The 23,073-nt window shown below is 36.5% G+C and overlaps 1 protein-coding gene across 1 annotated transcript; it reads left to right on the forward strand.

Moving 5' to 3' along the window:
- Positions 1 to 381: 381 nt before the first annotated feature.
- Positions 382 to 21,817, forward strand: LOC125237890 (facilitated trehalose transporter Tret1-like). Its single transcript, XM_048145127.1, has 10 exons — positions 382 to 559; positions 761 to 848; positions 6,134 to 6,363; positions 7,317 to 7,637; positions 8,879 to 9,005; positions 14,569 to 14,652; positions 16,671 to 16,888; positions 17,212 to 17,394; positions 19,224 to 19,310; positions 21,657 to 21,817. Exons 2-10 carry the CDS (start codon positions 782 to 784, stop codon positions 21,810 to 21,812), a joined length of 1,473 nt encoding a protein of 490 aa, XP_048001084.1. The 5' UTR covers positions 382 to 559; positions 761 to 781; the 3' UTR covers positions 21,813 to 21,817.
- Positions 21,818 to 23,073: the final 1,256 nt, after the last annotated feature.

Consider the following 23,073-nt stretch of genomic DNA (forward strand, 5'->3'; position numbering starts at 1 on the left):
TTGCTTAGTTTGAGGCTAAGTTGATCTGTGTAAGGTGTCCCCAATATTTTTTTTTTTTTATTTATTTTATTTCGGTGTAACCGGATTTTTTTTCTTATTTACCACTAAAACATTTGCTTAATAGTGAAGTAAATAGGTTATGAATGTCAAGTGTCTTATAGCTGCTGAGAGTTACATTATGTTAAGTTTTAACGCTATGCATTTGAATGTGTCAAAAACTGGCGACGTTACCCTACACCACTAATTTGATCTCATGTGAACAAAATAATGATAATCTAATAACTAAATTATCTTTATATAAGGGGTTTATAGTTAGCAGGAGTTATATAGCTGCATTACAACTTATCATTTAGTTAAGATACATATTAGGTACTCATCGGTTGTGTTAATTGTGTTGACAGTTGTCAAGAAAAAGTTACATTTAATATACAGGGTGGGGCCTGTAACAAAGGCGAATAATTGATTGCTATTCTCCTTATACTGATCAACATTCGTTCGGCGACTTTTAAAAATAACTTGTATTTTGATTTTTATCACCCTTGAAAGTTTTTTCTAAGAGGTAATGTATTGCGAATTCTGTTAAGTCTAAAGTGTGACAGACAACGTCAATGACAACAATAATGACGTACATTGAAGCTAATATTTATTTTGTATGAAAAATTAAAAATTTAAAGACTTCATAATTTTTAAAAGTCACTGAACAAATGTTGATCAGTATAAGGAGAATAGCCTACAGTTCAATTATTCGCCTTTGTTACAGGCCCCACTCTGTAAATACAAAATGGAGAATACGAGGGAAAAAGTGTCATGGAAGGCATTTTTCATCCAATTGCTGGCGACTATATCAAGTTAGTATTATTAGTATAAGGTACAACGGGGCGAATCTCGACTGGGGGCAATTGTAACTGATCCATTTTTTCCATTATTACACTATGATGTTGAGTTCGACATGTATCCACTGAACACGCCTGCCATATATAACCGGTGGACACTCTATTTAATAATGCAAACATTGTAAAATATAGAAAAAATGGACCAGTTACATTTGCCCCCCAGTTGAAATCAAAATCAAAAAAAAAATCAGAAATAATTTATTTAGCAAATAGGCCACAGGGGCACTTTTACACGTCACATGTACATTTTAGAAAATATTTAAAATTGAATTGAAATTACAATTGATACTATTATATACTAATTTTAAGTTCTAACTAAAGTTAACTCTATACAATTAATTAGAGATGTAGAAGGTCTCTAAATGTCGAATTACAACCAAGAACTACACTAAATATAAAAAATACATATATAAAAAAAAAGTCTAAAATTACTTTAGAGGTGCAAATGACTCTAAATGTCACAACTAAAAAAAGATAAAATGTATACTTAATCTATTTCTCCTTAGAGATGTATATGGTCTCCAAGAGTCAAAATCATATATTTAAAATATTCACTAATCTTTCTGGTTTAGCCCATTGACTGGTAGAGAGAATGCCTTGAGGCATTAAGTCCGCCATTTGTACCTTATTTTGTTGTGCAATAAAGATTAAATAAATAAATAAATAATAAAAGAAAGGAAACAAACGACAACCGAACAAAGTGTCCTAATTTAATAAAAATTAGAATTAAAGTTACTAAGTTATAACAGCCCCAGTAAGCTTAAACAGACCGGTCTTCACAAATACCGCTGTACCTTACCTACTTACCTATAGGCTAGGTAATTTTCTACTATCGCGGTGCCTTTTCCACAATCAGCCACAAACCCAAATGTCTGCATTGGGACCTCAGTGGCTAGATTTAGCGTAGATCTATCCTGGTACTAATTTTCTACTCGTCAAATCAGTATTTTTTTAAACTGTCAAAACTATTAGGTACCTTTTCTTCTCACCAACAGGTAAAGGATCGCTTGATTATTCGAAAACGGATAGCAAAATCGCATTTTATCCACAAGAGTGCAAAGTAATCTCATTAATATTTTAGGTGCCAGTATAAAAGCCAACGTTAGTTATCCTGGCAAATCTAAACGCCTACAAGAATATTTATAACAAAAGTCAGAAACGGTATGTCTGTGTCTTTTCAGGCGACTTAAAGCTAGTATTATTTGATCTGTGGTGGAGGTGTTCAACTGTTCCTATATAAAATGTCTGTTAGGTGTATGCCTATTATTGTAAATGTATATGTCTACTTTGTTTTTCTTGTTATGTCAGCCTAAGATACGTGACGCAATGGTTAGCTGTAAGTCATGTAATCATGTTTACCAATAAATAATAATAAATAATAAATTGTGATATACACCGTGTTTTTATTTATTTCCGTTAAATTCGACACATCGTTACGCTTATACGAAAAGTAACACTTTTTGCCAAGTACTACTGCCAAACTGCCAAATGCAGATCCATTTGCGGATAAAAGCAAGTAGGTATTATTTTAGTTAAATGTACTTAAATCGGGAAATATTCTGATAACAGAGATAAGCTTGTTAATCGTGCTTTTAATGATTATCAGATAATAGGGTACTATGATGAGCCTACTCGTATCTGCATATGTTTTACCAATTCATAACAGTAAGGAGGTATAATAATATTGCATATAGTACCAATAGTTATTTGTTTTACAAGGGGGCAAAGTTGTTGTTTAACCGCACGTGCCAATGTTGATACCTATAAATTGCGAGGGTTTCAAGGCACGAAGGTTAAACAAACTTTGCTGCCGAGTGAAACACAAAATTTTTCACCACACCAACACGAACAAAATCATCAATCTATTCAATATTTATGATTCAAAATCATCATTTATAGGTAAAATCTAGCAGCCAGATTAAGACATCAAGTTAAAATTTGTATGAAAACTTTGCCCCCTTGTGGATAAAATGCAATTTTGCTATTTTCGAATAGCAAAGCAAGCCTTTACCATGCAGTTGGTGTGGTGAAAATAAATATAAACATTGATAATTTTTTGCAAGGTGAACTTTATGAATAGTCTAATCTTGGCAGCATTTTACATGAACATGTTTTTCGTGGGATTTCACTTTGTAAGGCTTTCGACCTTTAAAAAGTAAGACCACGTTGGGTTGGGACCATTATTGCATTAATAGGAAGTTACATAGCAAATTCCATATATGTTGGACTTAAGGAAATACCCTAGCATAGGCTAATTTCCTATACTTAAGAGGATACGATAGCGAAAATGCTAAAATGGAAAGAAGCCCCCCTTTCAACTTGGGAATTTTAGTTAGATATACAAGTGTTATTAACTAGATTTATCGAAAAAAAATTGTCCATTAAGAACAACTCAGTCAAAAGATATTTCAAAAAAATCTTTAAAATCGAGGTTCCGCTCTCGACTCTTTCCTCCTTCAAAACTTAATCATTCGGAACGAAATTTGAGAATCTGAATAACAATGAAATAATCTATGTCGGACCGTTTAGCTTTTTTGGTTAATATCTTGAGTACCACACCTTTTTTTGCGCCACAATGAAAAAGACCGTTTTTGGAAATTTTTGATTGGCTCTAGAGTCTTTAAAAAGCAGAATATCAAAAAAATCAAAACGGTCCGACACAGATAAAAATAATAACAATCTGTGTTGAAAAAATCATTGCTCTATCTTCAAAAACCGGCCAAGAGCGTGTCGGGCCACGCTCAGTGTAGGGTTCCGTAGTTTTCCGTATTTTTCTCAAAAACTACTGAACCTATCAAGTTCAAAACAATTTTCCTAGAAAGTCCTTATAAATTTTATAATTTAATTCTTAGAGTAATAAGAATTACTTAGTAATAATGAATGTTTATGTTTCTGACGTGTAATGTATAAATATGCAATATCAATAAATATGAATATGAATAAAGTTCTACTTTTGTGATTTTTTTCATATTTTTTAAACATATGGTTCAAAAGTTAGAGGGGGGGGACGCACTTTTTTTTCCTTTAGGAGCGATTATTTCCGAAAATATTAATATTATCAAAACACGATCTTAGCAAACCCTTATTCATTTTTAAATACCTATTCAACGATATATCACACGTTGGGGTTGGAATGAAAAAAAATATCAGCCCCCACTTTACATGTAGGGGGGGTACCCTAATAAAACAGTTTTTTCCATTTTTTATTTTTGCACTTTGTTGGCGTGGTTGATATACATATTGGTACCAAATTTCAGCTTTCTAGTTCTAACGGTTACTGAGATTATCCGCGGACGGACGGACGGACGGACGGACGGACGGACGGACGGACAGACAGACATGGCGAAACTATAAGGGTTCCTAGTTGACTACGGAACCCAAAAACCAGGGAGGAAATAGTCGAGAGCGTTTGTATGGAGAATTGACCCCTACCGTATCGTCTTAAAATAAAATATTTTACGCAGTGCACGAAATAAAGCACCACATAATTAGAAGAAAAATTTGGACAGTAGTTATTTTGAAACATAATTTCTATTTAATAAGTCAAAGAGAAAGATATAAAGTAGGTACCTAAATTGACCGGGACGTCACTCCTTAATATTTCATAGTAATTCCATAATTAGCAAATCGTTTTGACAGTTCTTAAAAAGAAGCTGATTTGATTAGTAGGAAACTGATCATCAAAGAGTTATTTGTTTTTAATATCAATAAAATCTATTAAAGTAGGTACTTATAAGAACTACCTAATCTCATCTTCTATGTATTTTTTTTTAATTCTTCTTTCCCTAATTTCACACTCAGTTTGGATTCTGTCTGAGGTGTTCGGGCTCGACATACCAGCGATGAACACCCAGTTAGCGAAATGACAGGTCTGTGTGCACTTGATAACCTTTGCAAGTGCTAACGTCTCTCTTATAAAGATGTCACAGTCTGTTGAATTACTTGATAAACATCGTGTTCGACACTTGGAACAAACGGCATTATAATTGAAGGGATGTTTACAAAAACAACATAACTGACTACACTGGTTGACACCTGTCACGATCAAAAATGTTGTTCTAAAAGTGTCAACCGCTCTAAGCAGTTATGTTGTTTTTGTAAATATTCCTTCAATTATATTTCATATCTTGGCCTATAATATTTTAACTTTTTGACGAACAGAAACGTCTGAAATCGTCCCATTGACCAATTCGATGAAAAAAGGTCGTTGGCTTGGTTGAAGCCTTGATGGCTCAGTTGGCAGAACGCTGGAGTATCAATCCAGTTGCCGTGAGTTCGTCTCACTCAAAGCAGTAATAAAATAAAAGTTGATCGTCCCATAGAAAATTTGAATTTCGAGCCATTTCTAGACAATATTATATACCGTGTTTTTTTTGCAGTTAGGTTCATCATCAGGAACCACCTTGTGTATCGCTATTTGTTAAATTCGAAAAAAAATTTTTTTTTCGTTTCCTTACATAATAAATGGATTCATTAGTGTGAGAGCTAGGACCTTAATCATAACATTAAAGTCATTGTCAAGTGTTTGACGGCACATGTCAAAACAAATATCATTAGGAAGTGGTAAGGGATGTCACACACTTGTTCAGTAATTAAATTAACTTTTTTAATAATTCGATAACCGTAATTATAAGAGTTAGAGCCTAGTTTCTTAGGCCCACTTGCACCAACCACTTAACACTTTCGAAACCGGGCTCTACGCGGCGCTACGACATTTTCGCTACATACGGGGAAACCCATGTAATCGGCTACGCTTCTACGAGCGGTGTACCCGACAGTCGGGTTCTTGGTAGCGAAAGTGTTAATTCAGGGTTAGTGGGCTGTCATCTGTCAAATTCCATGTAAAATGGTTAACTATCCATTTTCGGTGGTGCAAGTAGCCCTTAGAGAAATTGATTGTATTTGAACTAAAGAATCATCCCTTAAAGTTAACCTAAGACATATTTAACTATAGACGTCCGTATAGACGGATAAAGTCTAAGAAAAAACGTACCTCAAAGCCCTAGAGAAAAACGTACGATGGTCTAGATGTCGTTACACCTTTTTTGAAGTCGGTTAAAAAGAGTGTCCACCGGTTATATATGATAGGCGTGTTCATTGGATATATGTAGAACTTAACACCATAGTGCAATAATAGAAAAAGTGGATCAGTTACAATTGCCCCCCCCCCCCCCCCCCCCCCCCCCAGTCGAAATTTGCCTCGCTGCACCTTACTGTTTTTATTAAACATTTTTTTGCAGTTGCCTTCCTGACTTCTCTCACTGGCTTCACCTACGCCTGGCCTTCGGGAGTGATAGAAAATTTTCGCTCAAACGAAACAGTCTTGTCACACCCCATGTCCTCACTGGAAATCTCACTGCTGGGCAGCCTTACTAATGTGGGGGGGCTGGCGGCCACACCCTTCTGTGGGTATGCTGTGAATAAGTTTGGAAGGAAGTATACGGCTATGCTGTATGGTCTGCCATTTGTGGTGAGTAGCGTCCTAAGTCATTTCCTTAAAAAAAAAATCCAAATTTTGAACTAGATACAATAGGATTAAACAAAGGTCCAAAAACTGCAAACGATTGCTACTAAGCTTCAAGATAAATTATAAATGGAATAATTCGCTGTCTTGGGTCTTGAACCATGAACCACTGTATCGCTAGCGCTAACGCTTTTCATCTGAGCTACTAGGACGCTAACAAACACGGCGACTATGTCCACATCCACAACATTCAAGTCCTAATATTTCCACCAAGTTCAACCGAAGATAGAGAATTTCACCACTGTTAAATTGAAGCTTACAAATGTTACAATTAGTAGCATCGTTTGCAGATGTTTCTGTTTGATAATAAAATTAAAAAGTCGAATGTAGGTACATCATAAAATTTCTGTTTTAAAGACGTGCCAAAGACATATGCCGGATAGACGGATAAAGTCTAAGAAAAAACGTACCTCAAAGCCATAGAGAAAAAGGTACCGTGGCCTAGATGGCGTTACACCTTTAGGGGGCGCTCGGCTAGATGGAGCTAATATTCACATTTGACATTTTAACACAAATCAAGCTAAGAATATGGGCCAAATTGTCAAATCTGACGTTCAAAAGTTTTAAGCCTGTGTCGAGAGATGGCAGTCTATGCACTGTGATTACACATTTTACTTTGACAGTAAGGCTTGCCACAGACAGTCTTAAAAATTCAAATAATTGTATGCAAATTGACACTGACAGATCTGCCAGTGTCAGTTTGAACTGTCAGTTTGCATACAATTTTTTTTAAAGATTATGAATTTTTAAGACTGTCTGTGGCAAGCCTAACTCTCTATTAATCGATCCTGTCTAGCCTATGCCTGTGTTAGCCTATGCCTAATAGTTTTACAGCATTTCTGAAAACACTTTTTTAGTGAATAAGTAGTTGATCTTTGTCAACTTTTTCTTTTTCACAGCTCTCCTGGACGATAATCTCTCTCACCAACTACGTGCCTCTGATCTTAGCAGCCATGTGCGTAGCTGGCCTCGGCGCCGCCGGCCAAATAGTCTCCGGAGTATACGTGTCCGAAATAGCCCAGGACTCCATCCGAGGAGCCCTCACCTCAAGTGTGGTCACAGGGTTCTTCCTTGGCTTACTCTTCTCGTACATCTTGGGAGGGTATTTGACGTACAACCAAGTTGTTTACACGTTTTTGACACTGTCAGTGCTGTACATTGTGTTGCTGACGTTCTTGAGGGAGTCGCCAGTTTTTTTGATGCAGCAGGGTAAAGAAAAGGTAAAGTACCTAATAAATAATCTTAAATCCTTAAAAGAATAGCCTTCTAGAATACGAAAAAACTTTTCCCCTTATTATTTGTCTTTTTAACCCCCGACGCAGAAACGACGGGGTGTTATAAGTTTGACGTGTCTGCCTGTCTGTCTGTGTGTGTGTTTGTCTGTGGCATCGTAGCTCCCGTACGGATGAACCGATTTAGATTGAGTTTTTTTTGTCTGAAAGCTGAGTAAGTCGGGAGTGTTCTTAGCCATGTTTCATGAAAATCGGTCACTATGTCGTGGTCGGGGGTTTTTTTTACTGAGACTTCTTGATCGCTGTTGCTGACTAGCAATGCATGGAAGAGCAGTTTCCACAATTGCGAATGCTCTCATGGAAAGTGCTTGGTACAGATGCAGTGCGAAAAGATTTGCCTTCAAATTGTTACGGAAACGTACGAACATCTCATGTTATTTCAGTCAGTCTTAGTACAAGATGTACTGACATTGATTGAACTAACATGACAAATACGAACGATTCCGGAGAAATACGAAGGAAACCATTTCCGCACTAGGTCTGCATTGTTTTTCGCACTTTTATTGACTTTAGGTTCAATTTTTATGGAATTTGATGAGAATGATGAGTTGCTAATAAACGCCAGTGTATAATTTCAACATCATAAAGCAATCGCCAATTGATGAAAATATTATATGATACATCCTAATTTTAAAGATAATGTTTCGAATTATATCCTCCTGACCGGTTTCGGCCACAGCGACTGTAGGTTCTGGTGCTAGCAATTTTTAATTTGGGTCCCAATGTTTTGAATAGCAACGTGCATAAGAACTTTTTCATGCAAAATTTCTAGTAATTTACGGAAATTTTAAAAACCTTCTGCAACTTATAAATTTCTAACAGTTTCATTGTATCTATTCTCAGCACGAACGTTCTTGCGACCCTCATGGGTACTATAAAGTCACTATTTAAATATAGTTCCTTTATTGCACTTATATTTATAGGGTTAAGAATTTCACCACCCCCTTTCTTCCCGTGGGTGTCGTAGAAGGCGACTGTGGGATATGGGTTAAATTGTGGCGTAGGCGAGAGGCTGGCAACCTGTCACTGCAATGTCACAGTTTCGTTTTCTTTCAACCCCTTATTTGCCAAGAGTGGCACTGATGCTTTAGTAGTTTCATGTGTTCTGCCTACCCCTTTATGGGATACAGGCGTGATTGTATGTATATTTATACAAAGTTTATTTGTAGGAAGCAGCCGAAGCGATAGCGTTCTACAGACGCGTCCCAGTGACGTCTAAAGAGGTGGAGATCGAGATAACGAAAATAAGAATACAATTGGATCCGAGAATAAACGAAGTGTTGCAGTGTGAGAATGGTAAATTTTATTTTTCTACTCGTCGACTGTAATCTGTCAATTAGGACACCACAGACTAAACTATAAGTGCTAACTTTTCAGTGTTGGATACTCTATGGCAGTTCCGACTCAACTATAGTAATCTCATTATAGTTGACTTTAGTTAACTGTAATAATTTCAAAAATAGAACTTCATACAATTTCTATACTAATTTGCGATACCTGGCAAATTTGTCGGCATCTGAAACACATTTTTTTTTATCTGTCGCGTTATCGGCCAATCAGAGACGGTTATTACAAACAATTGCTTGCTAGGTAATTCGATGTTGATACAACGGTGAACGACGCTATTAACATTAATTTTAACTTGCATGAATGATGATATTTCCGTCCATTGATGATGAAGATGATGACTCGTAGAAAAAGTATTGTATACAATAGTGATATAATTAAGCTTTTCACTCTCGTAGCGTACTATTAGGCCTCTCAGCAAAGCTTCGTGGCCTAAACATGGTACTCGACTGAAAAGCTTTGTATTATATCACGATTGTATAAAATACTATTTATTATGTATTAGGATATTACACGTAATTTATGATGGATGATGAAGGTTAGTATGGAAGGACGTCACAATCTCTAAGGTTTTTTGAGATTTAAGTACCTACCTACAAATTGAAAAAATGATGTAATGATAATGATGATAATGATGATGAGATGACGGGTTATAGAGATGTAAGTATGGAAAAGGAAAACATGCTGCGCCGACCCCAAGCGAATGGGATAAGGACAAGAGGATGATGAAATTGAAAAAAAAAACATTTATAAACGAAAGAATAAGTCAATGGCCAATATGTCCTGTACCCAAGGTTGGAATCGAAACATCAACATCCTCTGAAATTGCAAGTACTCGTATTTCAAAAGATTCCCATATCGTCATGGGTCGTATTGCAATTTCTTAAAAAACAAAAGACAGTAAATTTACGCTACTGGAACCCAGAAAGAACTGTAAGCGTATAAAGCGTAATATTGCAATGAAAAGAAGGTCTTATGAATCGATATTAATAATCTCGGAACTGGATTAGAGCGTTTTCACATTACCAGATCCGAGTAATCTAATATTTCATATTTAAAATTAACTATGTATAGGTACCAAGTTGATGGTTTTGAAGAATATATTTGAAGCCAGAGATTTTTTTTGGAAGTTTTTCTGACGTTTTAATAAAAAAATATTTCTGTTCAAAAAGTTTTGTCGACGAAAAATGATTATTAGATCTTCTGCACTGTGGGAAGCAAACGAATCAGTACACATTTTATGACTTTGTTTAATAAAGTGCATACAATGTGACGCTAATACTTTCGACTAGGTAATATTTTTTACAAACCTTCCGAGATTAATAGCTTTATTAGTGAATTTTAAAAGTGTTTTTATTTATTTTTTTATTCATGAAACAAAAATCCAAAAAGTTCTAATAATATTAGCTAATATTTATTAGCTAGTAACTAATATTTTACTAGAGTAGCTTCGAGAAACGTACACTAGTAAACTTGTAAAGAATATTAGTTCATGGACTAATATTATTAGTCTAATAAGTTTCGAGAAATAGTGCCCGAACCGATTTTTGAATCTCGGTCATTCGATTTCGTGAATTCGTTCAATAATATCTCCACTACTAGCGATTTAAATTCTACTAACAGAATCGAAAACGAGTGGTCATTACCACTAGTTTTAAAATTACTAGCCGTCCTTTTTCAAAAATAGCATTAAGTACGTCGTTTTCCACAAACTTTCGAACGACGAATTCGTGCGTTCGAAATTCAAAAATCGATACCCTGAAACAGAATCAACGAAATAATTTAAAAAGTAAATTCCTCCGACGGCTGATGGTGATGAGGTAGGTATACAAACACGATTATATTTTCCTGTAATATTTAGCATAAAACCAATGTTTACTAAAATTTTCATAATTTTTCGTTGGTAAACTTCGGAGATAAGGGGGGGGGGACGATATTTTTTTTTTACATTTTCCTTCAAAATTCATTTTTTTCCACAACAAAAAAAATTATAAAAAATAGCTTATTTACGTTCAATTTGAGCTCTTTCCAACGATACCCCACTTGACCTAGTAGCTTGAAATTTACAGTTTGCCCCCCTTTCATTTTGGCCATTTTCTACAATTAAAATTAATATATTAAAAAAAATATACTTTCTATTTGTAGATGTTTACAATTGAAAATGAAAAATGAAAAATGATTTATTGGTTACACTTTAACACATGACTAGAAACAAACAGAAGACTTCTTTTAAGTAAGATATTTACTTGTGCTAGAAGCCTCCGCTCTTCAATACAATTTGAGGGTTACAAACCAATTTATACTTATGTTTAATGTACATAATCTTAATTTTATTTTACTACAATTAACTTAATTAACATGCTTATACATGCGTATAAGGCAGAAAAGTTATACATTTTAAATTTTTTTAAGGTATAGCGATAGCGATCCGAGCTATACAAAAAGAAAGAGCTATATTATAAAATATGCCCACGAATATCAAATAGGTAAAACTTTATTTAAATACGTCTACAATAAAGTAAATATGCACGAGGTTGTTATCTTGCCAATCATTTGTTTGACATTAATAAGCCTCAGGGCATTGAACAACGTTTTACATCTGATAGCGATGATACTATTTATACTACATAATTATTCGTGCAAATTACATCACATAAATTCGTATGACATAAATGTTTATTTTCATGTAATCTTATATAATAATAAATTATTTATTTCGAGTAACAGTATGACTCATAGTATTATGGTTAGTCTGCACTTAAGAGCTATGTTAGTACTTATTTTATTTACATTAATACTAGACTACTAGGGAAATGTTTCTAGGAGCACGTAATTAGTGGTTAAACATAATACGTACTTCTAGAAACATGCAAGTCCTCACAATGCCTTAAATATGGGCAGTCCAACCTCTCGGCTATCAAACACATGAGGGGGTTGGGGCTTGCCCGCACCCGGCGCACCAGGGATGTGCATCGTTTGCGCAAAGTTGTATAAAAGCAGTCTATGCGCGCTTCAGCAAACATCCGTAATGCGCTACAGAAGCGGGGCAGCCCCACCAGCACCCGGAACGCGTTATTATATTGTACTCGGAGGGCCCCGTAGGCCCGCTGCGTGTAGTAAATATGTCCATAAGCTGCACGTAACATACAGGGAGGTGCAAAATGCTTTAAAAAGGGTTAATTTCACCTCCCTTGTACAGCGTACAAACTTACGCGCAATCATGTTTGCTCTCACTGACAGGGCCCTCCTTTCGCGCTCGATATCTTTATCATAGATATATAAATAGGAAATATCAAGAAAGATTAAATTAAGATAAACATTCTCAAATATACCTGATTATTTTAGTTTAGCAGATAGTGATATTAGTCACTTGCATTCACTAAAAACTTACGATGAACTGGTTTAAGGTTAATTACCTCGTTTACAATTAATTTTCAAAAGAAGAAAATTTAAATTACATAATTATTTTCAAATACTTAGCTAAACGGATGGAAATCTGAATGCAAGATGCTCTTGTTATTAAATATGGTGCAATCAAATAAAGCAAGCCTAATATTTGCGTAACGCAGACGGTAAAATCTATATTAATATGGCAAGTTTGAGACGTAAATAATTCTTGTTCACAATATTTTTGCCAATCGTTCTGCGATGGGTCTGCAGGGTCCATAAGGCCGTTTTCACATTACCCGATCCGATATCGGATGTAGGAAGGATGTAAAATGTAAGATTTATGCGCTTCCAGGTCTTCATTTATGTATTTAATAGATCATTATTACTAAAAAACGATATAAAACGCAAAAATTGCGGATTTAATGCCGATGGCACTCTCCTACAACAGTTTTTGTCCGAGGCACCATGGAACTGCCGATATCGGCAGGACGCTTCCGACATTTTTTGGCATGCCGGACCCCCCGTCAGTTGTCGGCCGATAATATTTGTTTGTGTGCGTATATAATGTATGTACAATTGTACATATACGTTTGTAGTAGTGTGCGTGACAAAAATGGCGTCTATTAAACAGCTGCTAATGATCGAAATTCAAATTAGTTGACAATTTCCATTGAAAAAAAAAGGTTGTAATGCATCGGTCCGAATTGCGGATACTAATTTTTTCATCTTTTTGTAGATATAGTTGAATGTAAAATTATTTATTTTGCCTGACACCCTGAGTATATTTTATGCTCGTTATTTTAATTTTTCAATGTAATATTTAGGATATAGTGCTTATATACAACGACGACGCCGCAACGTTGCACGACGCCGCAACGTGCCACGGCACGCCATCGTAATTGTGTGTAAGCCCTTATTAGACGGTAGTCCTTGACTGGTTAGTCCGGCTCGCCCCTTGTTCCCCCGGGCCGGATGACATGCGTAAATGCATTTCCCCAACTTATAATAATTTTTAAGGAAAAAAAACCGCCTTCCTTTGGGGTTCTGGTGATAAATACTTTCAAATGTTGGATTATGTTATCAATTCGTCTGTATATTTTTTAATGTTTGTTATTCGATATCTCCGTCATTTCTGAACCAATTTTGAAATTTGGATGATTCTGAAGTACTTAGATGAGAATGATTATCAGAACGGAACTCTAACCAGGGGCGGCTCACTCTTCATCAGCAGTTCCACTGCAGCAAATGTCACTGTTCTGGAGGTAAGTGCATGCTGTTCTTATAAAAATACCAAAGTCACTATAAGTGTGCCGTTCAGATTTGAGGAGTTCCGTTCTGACCATCATTAGCAGTTCCACTGCACCAAATGTTACTGTTCTGGACGTAAGTGCATGCTGTTCTTATAAAAATACCAAAGTCACTATAAGGGTGCCGTTCAGATTTGAGGAGTTCCATTCTGACCATCATCAGGAGTTCCACTGCACCAAATGTCACTGTTCCGTACGTAAATGCATGCTGTTCCTTTAAAAACACAAAAATCACCATATGTATGCCTTTCAGATTTGAGGAGTTCCATTCTGACCATCATTAGGAGTTCCACTGCACCAAATGTCACTGTTCCGTACGTAAATGCATGCTGTTCCTTTAAAAACACAAAAATCACCATATGTATGCCTTTCAGATTTGAGGAGTTCCCTCGATTTCTCCAGGATCCCACCACCAGAACTGGGTTTTGAGAAATATGGGACCAATCTGTATGCATATACATTCAATCAAAAAAAATTTCGATATCGGACGGAGATATCGAGGAACAAACATAAAAAAAAAAAAATACAGACGAATTGAGAACCCCTTCCTTTGAGATTTGGAAGGCGGTTAAAAAGGGTCTACGATACCTCCCGAACAAAATTCAGATTTATTGAAGAGCACCAGGAACTTGTATATCATATCTGAATGTTCTTTCTTCATTATTATTATTTAAGCGTATGTTGTATACTTGTAGACAATTAATATTACAAGTCGACATCCAGTTACGCAAACAACCGATCGCGTCAGGTGTCAAATTGGTATAGAGATCCACCATCCATTCTTCATTAAATAATTTCTTCTTCATTAATTTCAGAGCCAGATTTAACCAACACACTCTTGAAAGACAAGCCTCCAGTTCCAACTCCTCAAAAACCGGAATCGGCATGGCAGTTCTTACGTAAGTACCTTCATTAATTGCGAGAGTACATTTCACACGCTACTTATCTCAATTCATTTCAATCCATATCCCAAAGTCGACTTCTACCGCTTCTGCGGCACCCATGGGAAAAATAGGTGGTGAAATTCTTAACCCGTCACACGGGAAATTCATTCCTAATGCTCTCAAAATGAGTCTTTTTAGGGTTCCGTAGTCAACTAGGAACCCTTATAGTTTCGCCATGTCTGTCTGTCCGTCCGTCCGTCCGTCCGTCCGTCCGTCCGTCCGCGGATAATCTCAGTAACCGTAAGCACTAGAAAGCTGAAATTTGGTACCAATATGTATATCAATCACGCCAACAAAGTGCAAAAATAAAAAATGAAAAAAAAATGTTTTATTAGGGTACCCCCCTACATGTAAAGTGGGGGCTGATATTTTTTTTCATACCAACCCCAACGTGTGATATATTGTTGGATAGGTATTTAAAAATGAATAAGGGTTTACTAAGATCGTTTTTTGATAATATTAATATTTTCGGAAATAATCGCTCCTAAAGGAAAAAAAGTGCGTCCCCCCCCCCCCTCTAACTTTTGAACCATAAGTTTAAAAAATATGAAAAAAATCACAAAAGTAGAACTTTATAAAGACTTTCTAGGAAAATTGTTTTGAACTTGATAGGTTCAGTAGTTTTTGAGAAAAATACGGAAAACTACGGAACCCTACACTGAGCGTGGCCCGACACGCTCTTGGCCGGTTTTTTTGTTCTAGAAAGTGTGCAGAAAGTATGTTTCGTTAAAGCCGTACGAGTATGTACTTTCCTGACGGAATTCAATATAAATACTTTAATCTTATGTAGGTAAATCAGAATTTGCATCTAATATTGAAACCAATTTAAACAAATTTTGAATCGCTAACAACGTGATAACTTCTAAAATGGCTTTTAATGAAATTGTTAACAAGTTGTACTGAACTACTTAACAACGATATTTTTTTAATTATAAATAGGCTAACTCTTGGCCACAGACTAGCCAAAGGCAAAGACGTTGCCTACGATACGATGGAGTGAGCTCGCCCAGAAGATGCCTGTTCACTTTTGATTTAAAGTAAAAGTTATTAAGACCTAGATTTGGTAATCTTAACTTGTTATCTTAACTTCTAACTTCAGACATGAGTTTATTTCCAGTTTAAAGTTACAGTCGGTTCATCTTTACTTGTCCTATCATGTAAACAAACGAAACGTCAAATATGATCAAAGACAATTACTAGTGATTGGAAATGTCGATAAAATGATGTATTAACGATAATTTGTAAATAAACGCTGCTAAAGTCATCTGAGGATTTTCAATTTTACGTCACACAATATCTATGTAGAAACCAAAATTTAATTAGGTTTCGTCGCATTTGCAACAGTCCTATGGAAAAGGCTAGTACAGTTTTCATTTTATACTTAGTACCTAACATTAACACAACAAAAAATATACTGATAGTAAAATATTTATTGTAAAGAGGTAGGAAATAAAACGTAAAGAAGTTGGTTAATAAATCTGATAAATTATTGTAATTAATATCAACGCATTTTTTCCAAGCTATACAAACTCAAACGTTAATATCGATCGTTCATAACGATAAGTTGTCATCCCAACATTACGACTCATAGACAATCTAGACTTCGTGATGTCAGGAGTTTTTGGTGTCATCCGTACGTAATTACAATTATTGATGAAAATCGTTTTAGAAATGATATTTTTCAGTGGTTTTTTGATTGATTTCAATACTTTGTGAGTTTATTTAATTGTATATTAACATTTTTAGTGATGGTTAATGTGCAATTCCAGAGAAAAGTGAGATAATGTTTTCCAGCAGTGTTTGTTTACATGATTGGACAAGTATGGTTGAACTGAGTGTACACACCTTACTCGTATGTATATACGGTCAGCCAAAAAAGTGGTTTACCACTTTTCGACCTTATGTGTTTGAAATAGAGTCGACAAGTGGTAAACCACTTTCTTGGCTGACTGTACAATATTGTCAAATTTCAGGAAAGTCCGAGTCCTCAAAGCGTGCACTAATGGCTGTGCTTATCGTCATGGCAACGACCATCTTGATGGGATCCATTGTCATCCAGGTGTATGCGGAGGAGATGTTCCGAATGGCGGTGCCTTCGATGCCACCTAACATCTGTGCCATCGTGTTAGCTGTCATCTTCGTGTGCGCTTGCTTCGTGTGTTCTGCTGTGGTTGACAAACTTGGAAGAAAGGTACTCAGTTAAACAAAATATTTTAAAATATGTACTCTTTTTTTTCTGTTTAGTGATGGATTTATTACATTAACAATTTCGATGGGTTTGTTTTTGTATAACTTCTCGTTCTTGATACCTGAGGAAGCAAAAAATTCAATTTCGAACCACAGATAAACAAACTATGCAACGGATTGAAGCCATATGTATACTAGCTGTCATGACTAACGTTATTAGATGTGGCAATCTTTCTATCTCTATCTATCACCACAAGTTAGATCAATTGACTTCCAAACTTCCCATTTGTTTTTGTATAATGACTACGCATTTTTCTGTCTTAACAGATGCTTTTGACAAGCACGTCAGCAGTTTCTGGGATATTCACACTACTGCTGGGAACACAGCTGGAGTGCGGCTGGGCGCCACACTGGGTCACAGCGCTCCTCATCTACTTATACTGTTTCATCTATACCATCGGCGCAGCCTGTGTACCATTCATACTTACTGCTGAGGTTTTCCTGCCGGAGGTTAGTTTCTAATTTCTAGTGCTGCTGTTTGGGACACACTTTGTCACAACGCTATCCATCTCTAGTTCCTTATTTACCTCCTCAATATCTGCGTGCCTCTATAATCACTTCTGTGACAGCATTACTGGTTTATCTATACAATCGGCGCAGCCTGCGTACCATTCATACTGACTGCTGAAGTTTTTCTACAGGAGGTTAGTGTCTAATGCTCACATTGCTGCTGTTTGGGACAAACTGTGTCACAACGCTACTCATCTCTAGTTCCTTATCAAACCCCAAACAAAGTAACTTTGCGCTATCTTATCACAGAGTACACTTAAGCATCTCCCGTTTCCATCATCAGATCAGCTTGCAGTCACCATAATATTGTATTGTCATCGGATTTATATATGTATGCAAAGTTTCAGCTGAATCGGAAGATTGCATAAACTAATGTTTATTGCAGCGCCCCTAGTGAGTTACCACCATAAGACCTATCTAAGAACATGCACCAATCATTCAAAAACCCATTACTGTAAACCGCAATAAAATCGGTTTAGTAGTTTAGGAGATAATCGGTAACATTGGTTGCATAAAAAAATGTTTTCTCTAGCGCCCTCTAGTGAGTTTTCAACGTAACATCTATCTAAAAACATGCAGCAATACCACAAACCCATTACTGCAAACCGCGTTAAAATCGGTTTAGTAGTTTAGGTATAACATTTGTTTGCAAACAAACAAATACACAATTTCTCACCCTAAACGCATATACCTTGTCCGTGCCATCGCGCTGCAGTCTGCGTGCCCCTTTAATCACTTCTGTAGTGACAGCATCTCATCTGCCTCTACTGCTTTGTCTACACAATCGGCGCAGCCTGCGTACCTTTCATACTGACTGCTGAAGTATTCCTACCAGAGGTTAGTGTCTAGTGCTCACATTGCTGCTGTTTGGGACAAACTTTGTCACAACGCTACTCATCTACCTCTAGTTCTTTATCTACCTCCTCATTCTGTGTGCCATTCATACCGACTGCTGAAGCTTTTCTACCGGAGGTTAGTGTCTAATGCTCACAGTGCTAATGTTTGGGACAAACTTTGTCACAACGCTACTCATCTTTAGTTCTTTATCTACCTCCTCAGTCTGCGTGTCTATACCATCTCTTCTGTGACAGCATTCCTCGTCTAGTTATACTGCTTTATCTACACAATCTGCGCAGCCTGCGTACCATTCATACCGACTGCTGAAGCTTTTCTACCGGAGGTTAGTGTCTAATGCTCACAGTGCTAATGTTTGGGACAAACTTTGTCACAACGCTACTCATCTTTAGTTCTTTATCTACCTCCTCAGTCTGCGTGTCTATACCATCTCTTCTGTGACAGCATTCCTCGTCTAGTTATACTGCTTTATCTACACAATCGGCGCAGCCTGCGTACCATTCATACTGACTGCTGAAGCTTTTCTATCGGAGGTTAGTGTCTAATGCTCACATTGCTGCTGTTTGGGACCAACTTTGTCACAACGCTACTCATCTCTAGTTCCTTAATCTACCTCCTCAGTCTGCGTGCCTCTTTAATCACTTCTGAAGTGACAGCATTCCTCATCTACTTGTACTGATTTATCGACACAATCGGAGGAGTGCTGCTGTTTGGGACACACTCTGCTCTTGAAATTGCATCACTGGGTCAAAAAAGTTGACGTCTTTAACCCGGGATAAGTTATTTAATATCAGACTGTCACTGCCATGTCTCATTTTCATTTTCTAGTCGAGTGACGCTGACACTTGAGCAGTTTCATGTGCTCTGCCTACTGGATTACTACGACTTCTTCTAAATTCTTATTTTTCTTCCAGGTCCGCGGCCTCGGCAACACATTGACCATGGGTTGCATGTGGATCTTCAATTTCATCACTCTCATGATCTTCAATCCACTAGTGGAGGTATTGTTTAATCATTACTATTTACACTGCACTTAAGGTAACGGACCCAATCATGGACAAGTTTTTTTTTTGCCTATTTTTGATATTTCACTGATATATGTAAAAATTCTACCGCTAAGAGTGTTAAATCTTGAATGTCCTATCCTTCTTTAACATTTTAAGCGTATTGCAAAATAGATATTGCTATTGGTTTCCTCATACTTAGTTAACAAATGAAAACGAGGTGTTTTTTCTCCAGTCATGGACGGCAGTTCTCCAGTAATGGATCCCCCATTATGGACAGTGAAATAAGTTTAAAATTTTACTTTATGGCCAACTGATAAGTACTCAATGAGTAAATTTTATATATACCAAATAAAATTAGTTTACGTTATTTTAACATAGCATTAGTTCTTGTAAATTTTGGTTTCGTAAATTGTTCCTTGTCCATCATAGGAGGTATGCAGTTTTCCGGTTCCAGTTATGGACACTCGCAAAATAACACTATTTCTTTAAATCTTTGGAGTAACAATTTTATACCTTACCTCATGGCTAATGCAGTAAGTAAGACTCATTCAAGTTTACACTGAGTATTATAATTTTTTTATTTTATACATGAACTCAATCTCTTAGCAATAGTTATTTGTTATACAAGGGGGCAAAGTTGTATTTTAACGCCGAGTGTGGAATTGAAAAACGAGCAAGTGAAAGGATTCTATAGTTGAACCACGAGCGAAGCGAGTGGTTCGAGAATAGAATCCTGAACTTGCAAGTTTTTTAACACACGAGAAGTAAAATACATTTGCACCCGAGTGTAACACAAAACTTTTCCCCTCACTACAGCGAGGAAACCACAACGCAAAAAATGCGTTTATCACTGCTTCCAGTAGTTCCACAGGTGGTAAATCATCTTTATTACTAGATTCACCTACTTTTATCAATTTTAAAGCAGTTAATTTGACTTTATTCAAGGTCAAATTACTTTACCCACTAGTGGATAAAATGCGTTTTTACCTGCTGATATTAAAGGACAAAACACGTGTTTCTGAGCTAGTGAGGGGAAAAATTACTAAGAATTCGTCCTGATATTTTTTTCAGTAAACTGATGATTTTTATCTGACCGCCAAATCTTTCAGAAATAACCGAATTAAATGAAATTTCAAAATTAAACAGCTCTATGACTCTTGTTTATGGTACAATGCAGTCAGTTTTTGGAAACAAATTTTAGATACTTATTTTTAAGGATTTGTGTTTATTTTTCATAATGGCATCACCGTCCATTATAGGGTATTTTACATTAATACTATTCGAAGCTATTCCCGTTTTCTGAAAATTTTGGAAGAAGAGAAGCTTTCTGGTTTTCGTCAAAAGTGAATGTTTATACGACTTATTAACGAAGTCATTGTCGGATAATAATACAATAAAATGGTCGAGTTTACTTGATGAAGACGACAGGAGGTGGCTGCAGAAACAATTGTGATAAATAAAACAACGCAATCTAAGAAAACATTGTTGTGGCTGTTATACATTATTTTTGAGTAGTTACATATTATACAGGGTGATTCATGAGTCGTGAGCAGGAGTGAAAAGGGTACTGGGGAGGGTCACACTGAGCAACTTTCATAATGGGGCAACGCTAAATTGTGATATTTTTTTTTCTTAACTATGACTTAATTGATAGTTAATCATCAATTAAGTCATAATTACTTAGAACGTAATTGATAATTAGCTATCAATTAAGTACTTATCAATTAAGTCATAGTTAAGAAAAATAATCACAATTCAGTGTTGCCCCATTATGAAAGTTGCTCAGCGTAACCCTCCCCAGTACCCTGTTCACTCCTGCTCACGACTCATGAATCAAAGTACAATCAGTCGTAAAAGATTGTACCTATGCCAAAAAAACTGTTAATTACAAAAAAATATGGGACACTAACACTACACTCGACAAGAAGTCGACTGTGGGATATGGGTTAAATTGTGGCGTAGGTGAGAGGCTGGCAACCTGTCACTGCATTGTCACAATATCGTTATAGTTCAACCCCTTGTTTGCCAAGAGTGGCACTACTTAAAACCTGAGTAGTTTCATGTGCTCTGCCACCCTTTTGTGGAATATAGGCCGGCGTGATTCTTAGTTCTTAGAACAAATTAAATTATCCTCATAGAAAATAATTTAATTTGTATTTTTAGTAGACACACTACACACTACTATTTTAACTATAAACTGAAATAAATGTCATATACAAAGAAAAAATGACCAAGGCCTCCAAGTGTCCAAAGCTGGATTCAGTTTATTTCAGTTTATAGGCGTGATTGTATGTATGTATGTATGTTTGTAAATTTTTAAAATATTGCTATATTTAACAGGTGCTGAGTCTCGGCATCGTGTTCTGCGGGTTTTCAGCCACCTGCTTCCTCGGTGCTCTCTACAGCCACTACTGCCTGCCCGAGACTAAGGGACTACCGGCTGACGAGATCCAGCTACTCTTCCTTAAAAAGAAAACGAAGAATAATAAAGTCTAGTGTTTTAAAAACTGTCTTTTAATTACGGTTCCGTAGTTCATATAAAACAATATGTTTTTACTTTTCAACGAAGGAAAACGTGAGGAAACCGGACTAATTCCCAATGCCTAATTACCTTCGGGTTGGAAGGTCAGGTGGCAGTCGCTTTCGTAAAACTAGTGGCTACGCCAAATCAATTGGGATTAGTTGTCAAAGCCGCATGCACGCAAAGCATGAGCCGTGGCAAATACTGGGATGACGCAAGGAGTTTCAATAATAAAACTACCGTGAGACACTGACATATTAAACCCACAGCTCGCGTGTTCAATGAAAATGCTCCTCGTTATGGAGCGAAACATGTCGAGCTACCTTCGACAATGTTACGTGAGTTACCCGATTTTACATAGTTTAATATGACGCAAGGAGGTTGATACAAAAAAACAAAGTTTGGCCATTGACTGAACGGACCATGGTCTTTTGCGCCATACCTATGAGTACACGGTATTGGCGCATACAAAAAACAAATAGAGTTATACACCTTAGCCTCCGCTATCGGTCCGCTTCGGTCAATTATACAATTTATCGACTTCCATGAAATTAATATATAAATAAAATAAATAAATAAATATTATAGGACATTCTTACACAGATTGACTGAGGCCCACGGTAAGCTCAAGAAGGCTTGTGCTGTGGGTACTCAGACAACGATAACGATATGTACTTAATTATTTTTTTATACTTATAAATAATTATATTTTTTTTTATAATACAGGGGACACCTTACACAGATCAACTTAGCCCCAAACTAAGCAAAGCTTGTACTATGGGTGCTAAGCGACGATATACATACTTAGATAGATAAATACATACTTATATACATAGAAAACATCCATGACTCAGGAACAAATATCTGTGCTCATCACACAAATAAATGCCCTTACCGGGATTCGAACCCAGGACCGCGGCTTAGCAGGCAGGGTCACTACCGACTGAGCCAGACCATGCAGTCGTCAAAACTATAGTATCGTCAAAACTATAGATCTGCAAACCATCGGAGTCTTAGAGCCGGTTGCATCAAACCGTCTGTCACCGTCACCGTTAAAGCATTCGTTAAATTTTATTGTATGGAAAGTTCCATAGACGTCTACTGCGTGACGATGATGTGTCTGTCAAATGTGGTTGATGCAACTGGCCCTTAGTGTTACTTGTAATTAAACTACCTTTGAATTCCACGAATATAATATCTACTCGACGACGTCCGGTCTGGCCTAGCGGGTAGTGA

Source organism: Leguminivora glycinivorella, chromosome 22 (assembly GCF_023078275.1).
Source record: "Leguminivora glycinivorella isolate SPB_JAAS2020 chromosome 22, LegGlyc_1.1, whole genome shotgun sequence".
Classification (NCBI taxonomy): Eukaryota; Metazoa; Arthropoda; class Insecta; order Lepidoptera; family Tortricidae; genus Leguminivora; species Leguminivora glycinivorella.

Bases quoted from the DNA above. Each gene is read 5' to 3' on its own strand.
- LOC125237890 (XM_048145127.1), top strand. From the start codon at position 782: ATGGAGAATACGAGGGAAAAAGTGTCATGGAAGGCATTTTTCATCCAA. The intron at 7,638-8,878 runs GTAAAGTACCTA...GTTTATTTGTAG, and splicing joins TGCAGCAGGGTAAAGAAAAG to GAAGCAGCCGAAGCGATAGC. The intron at 14,653-16,670 runs GTAAGTACCTTC...GTCAAATTTCAG, and splicing joins ATCGGCATGGCAGTTCTTAC to GAAAGTCCGAGTCCTCAAAG.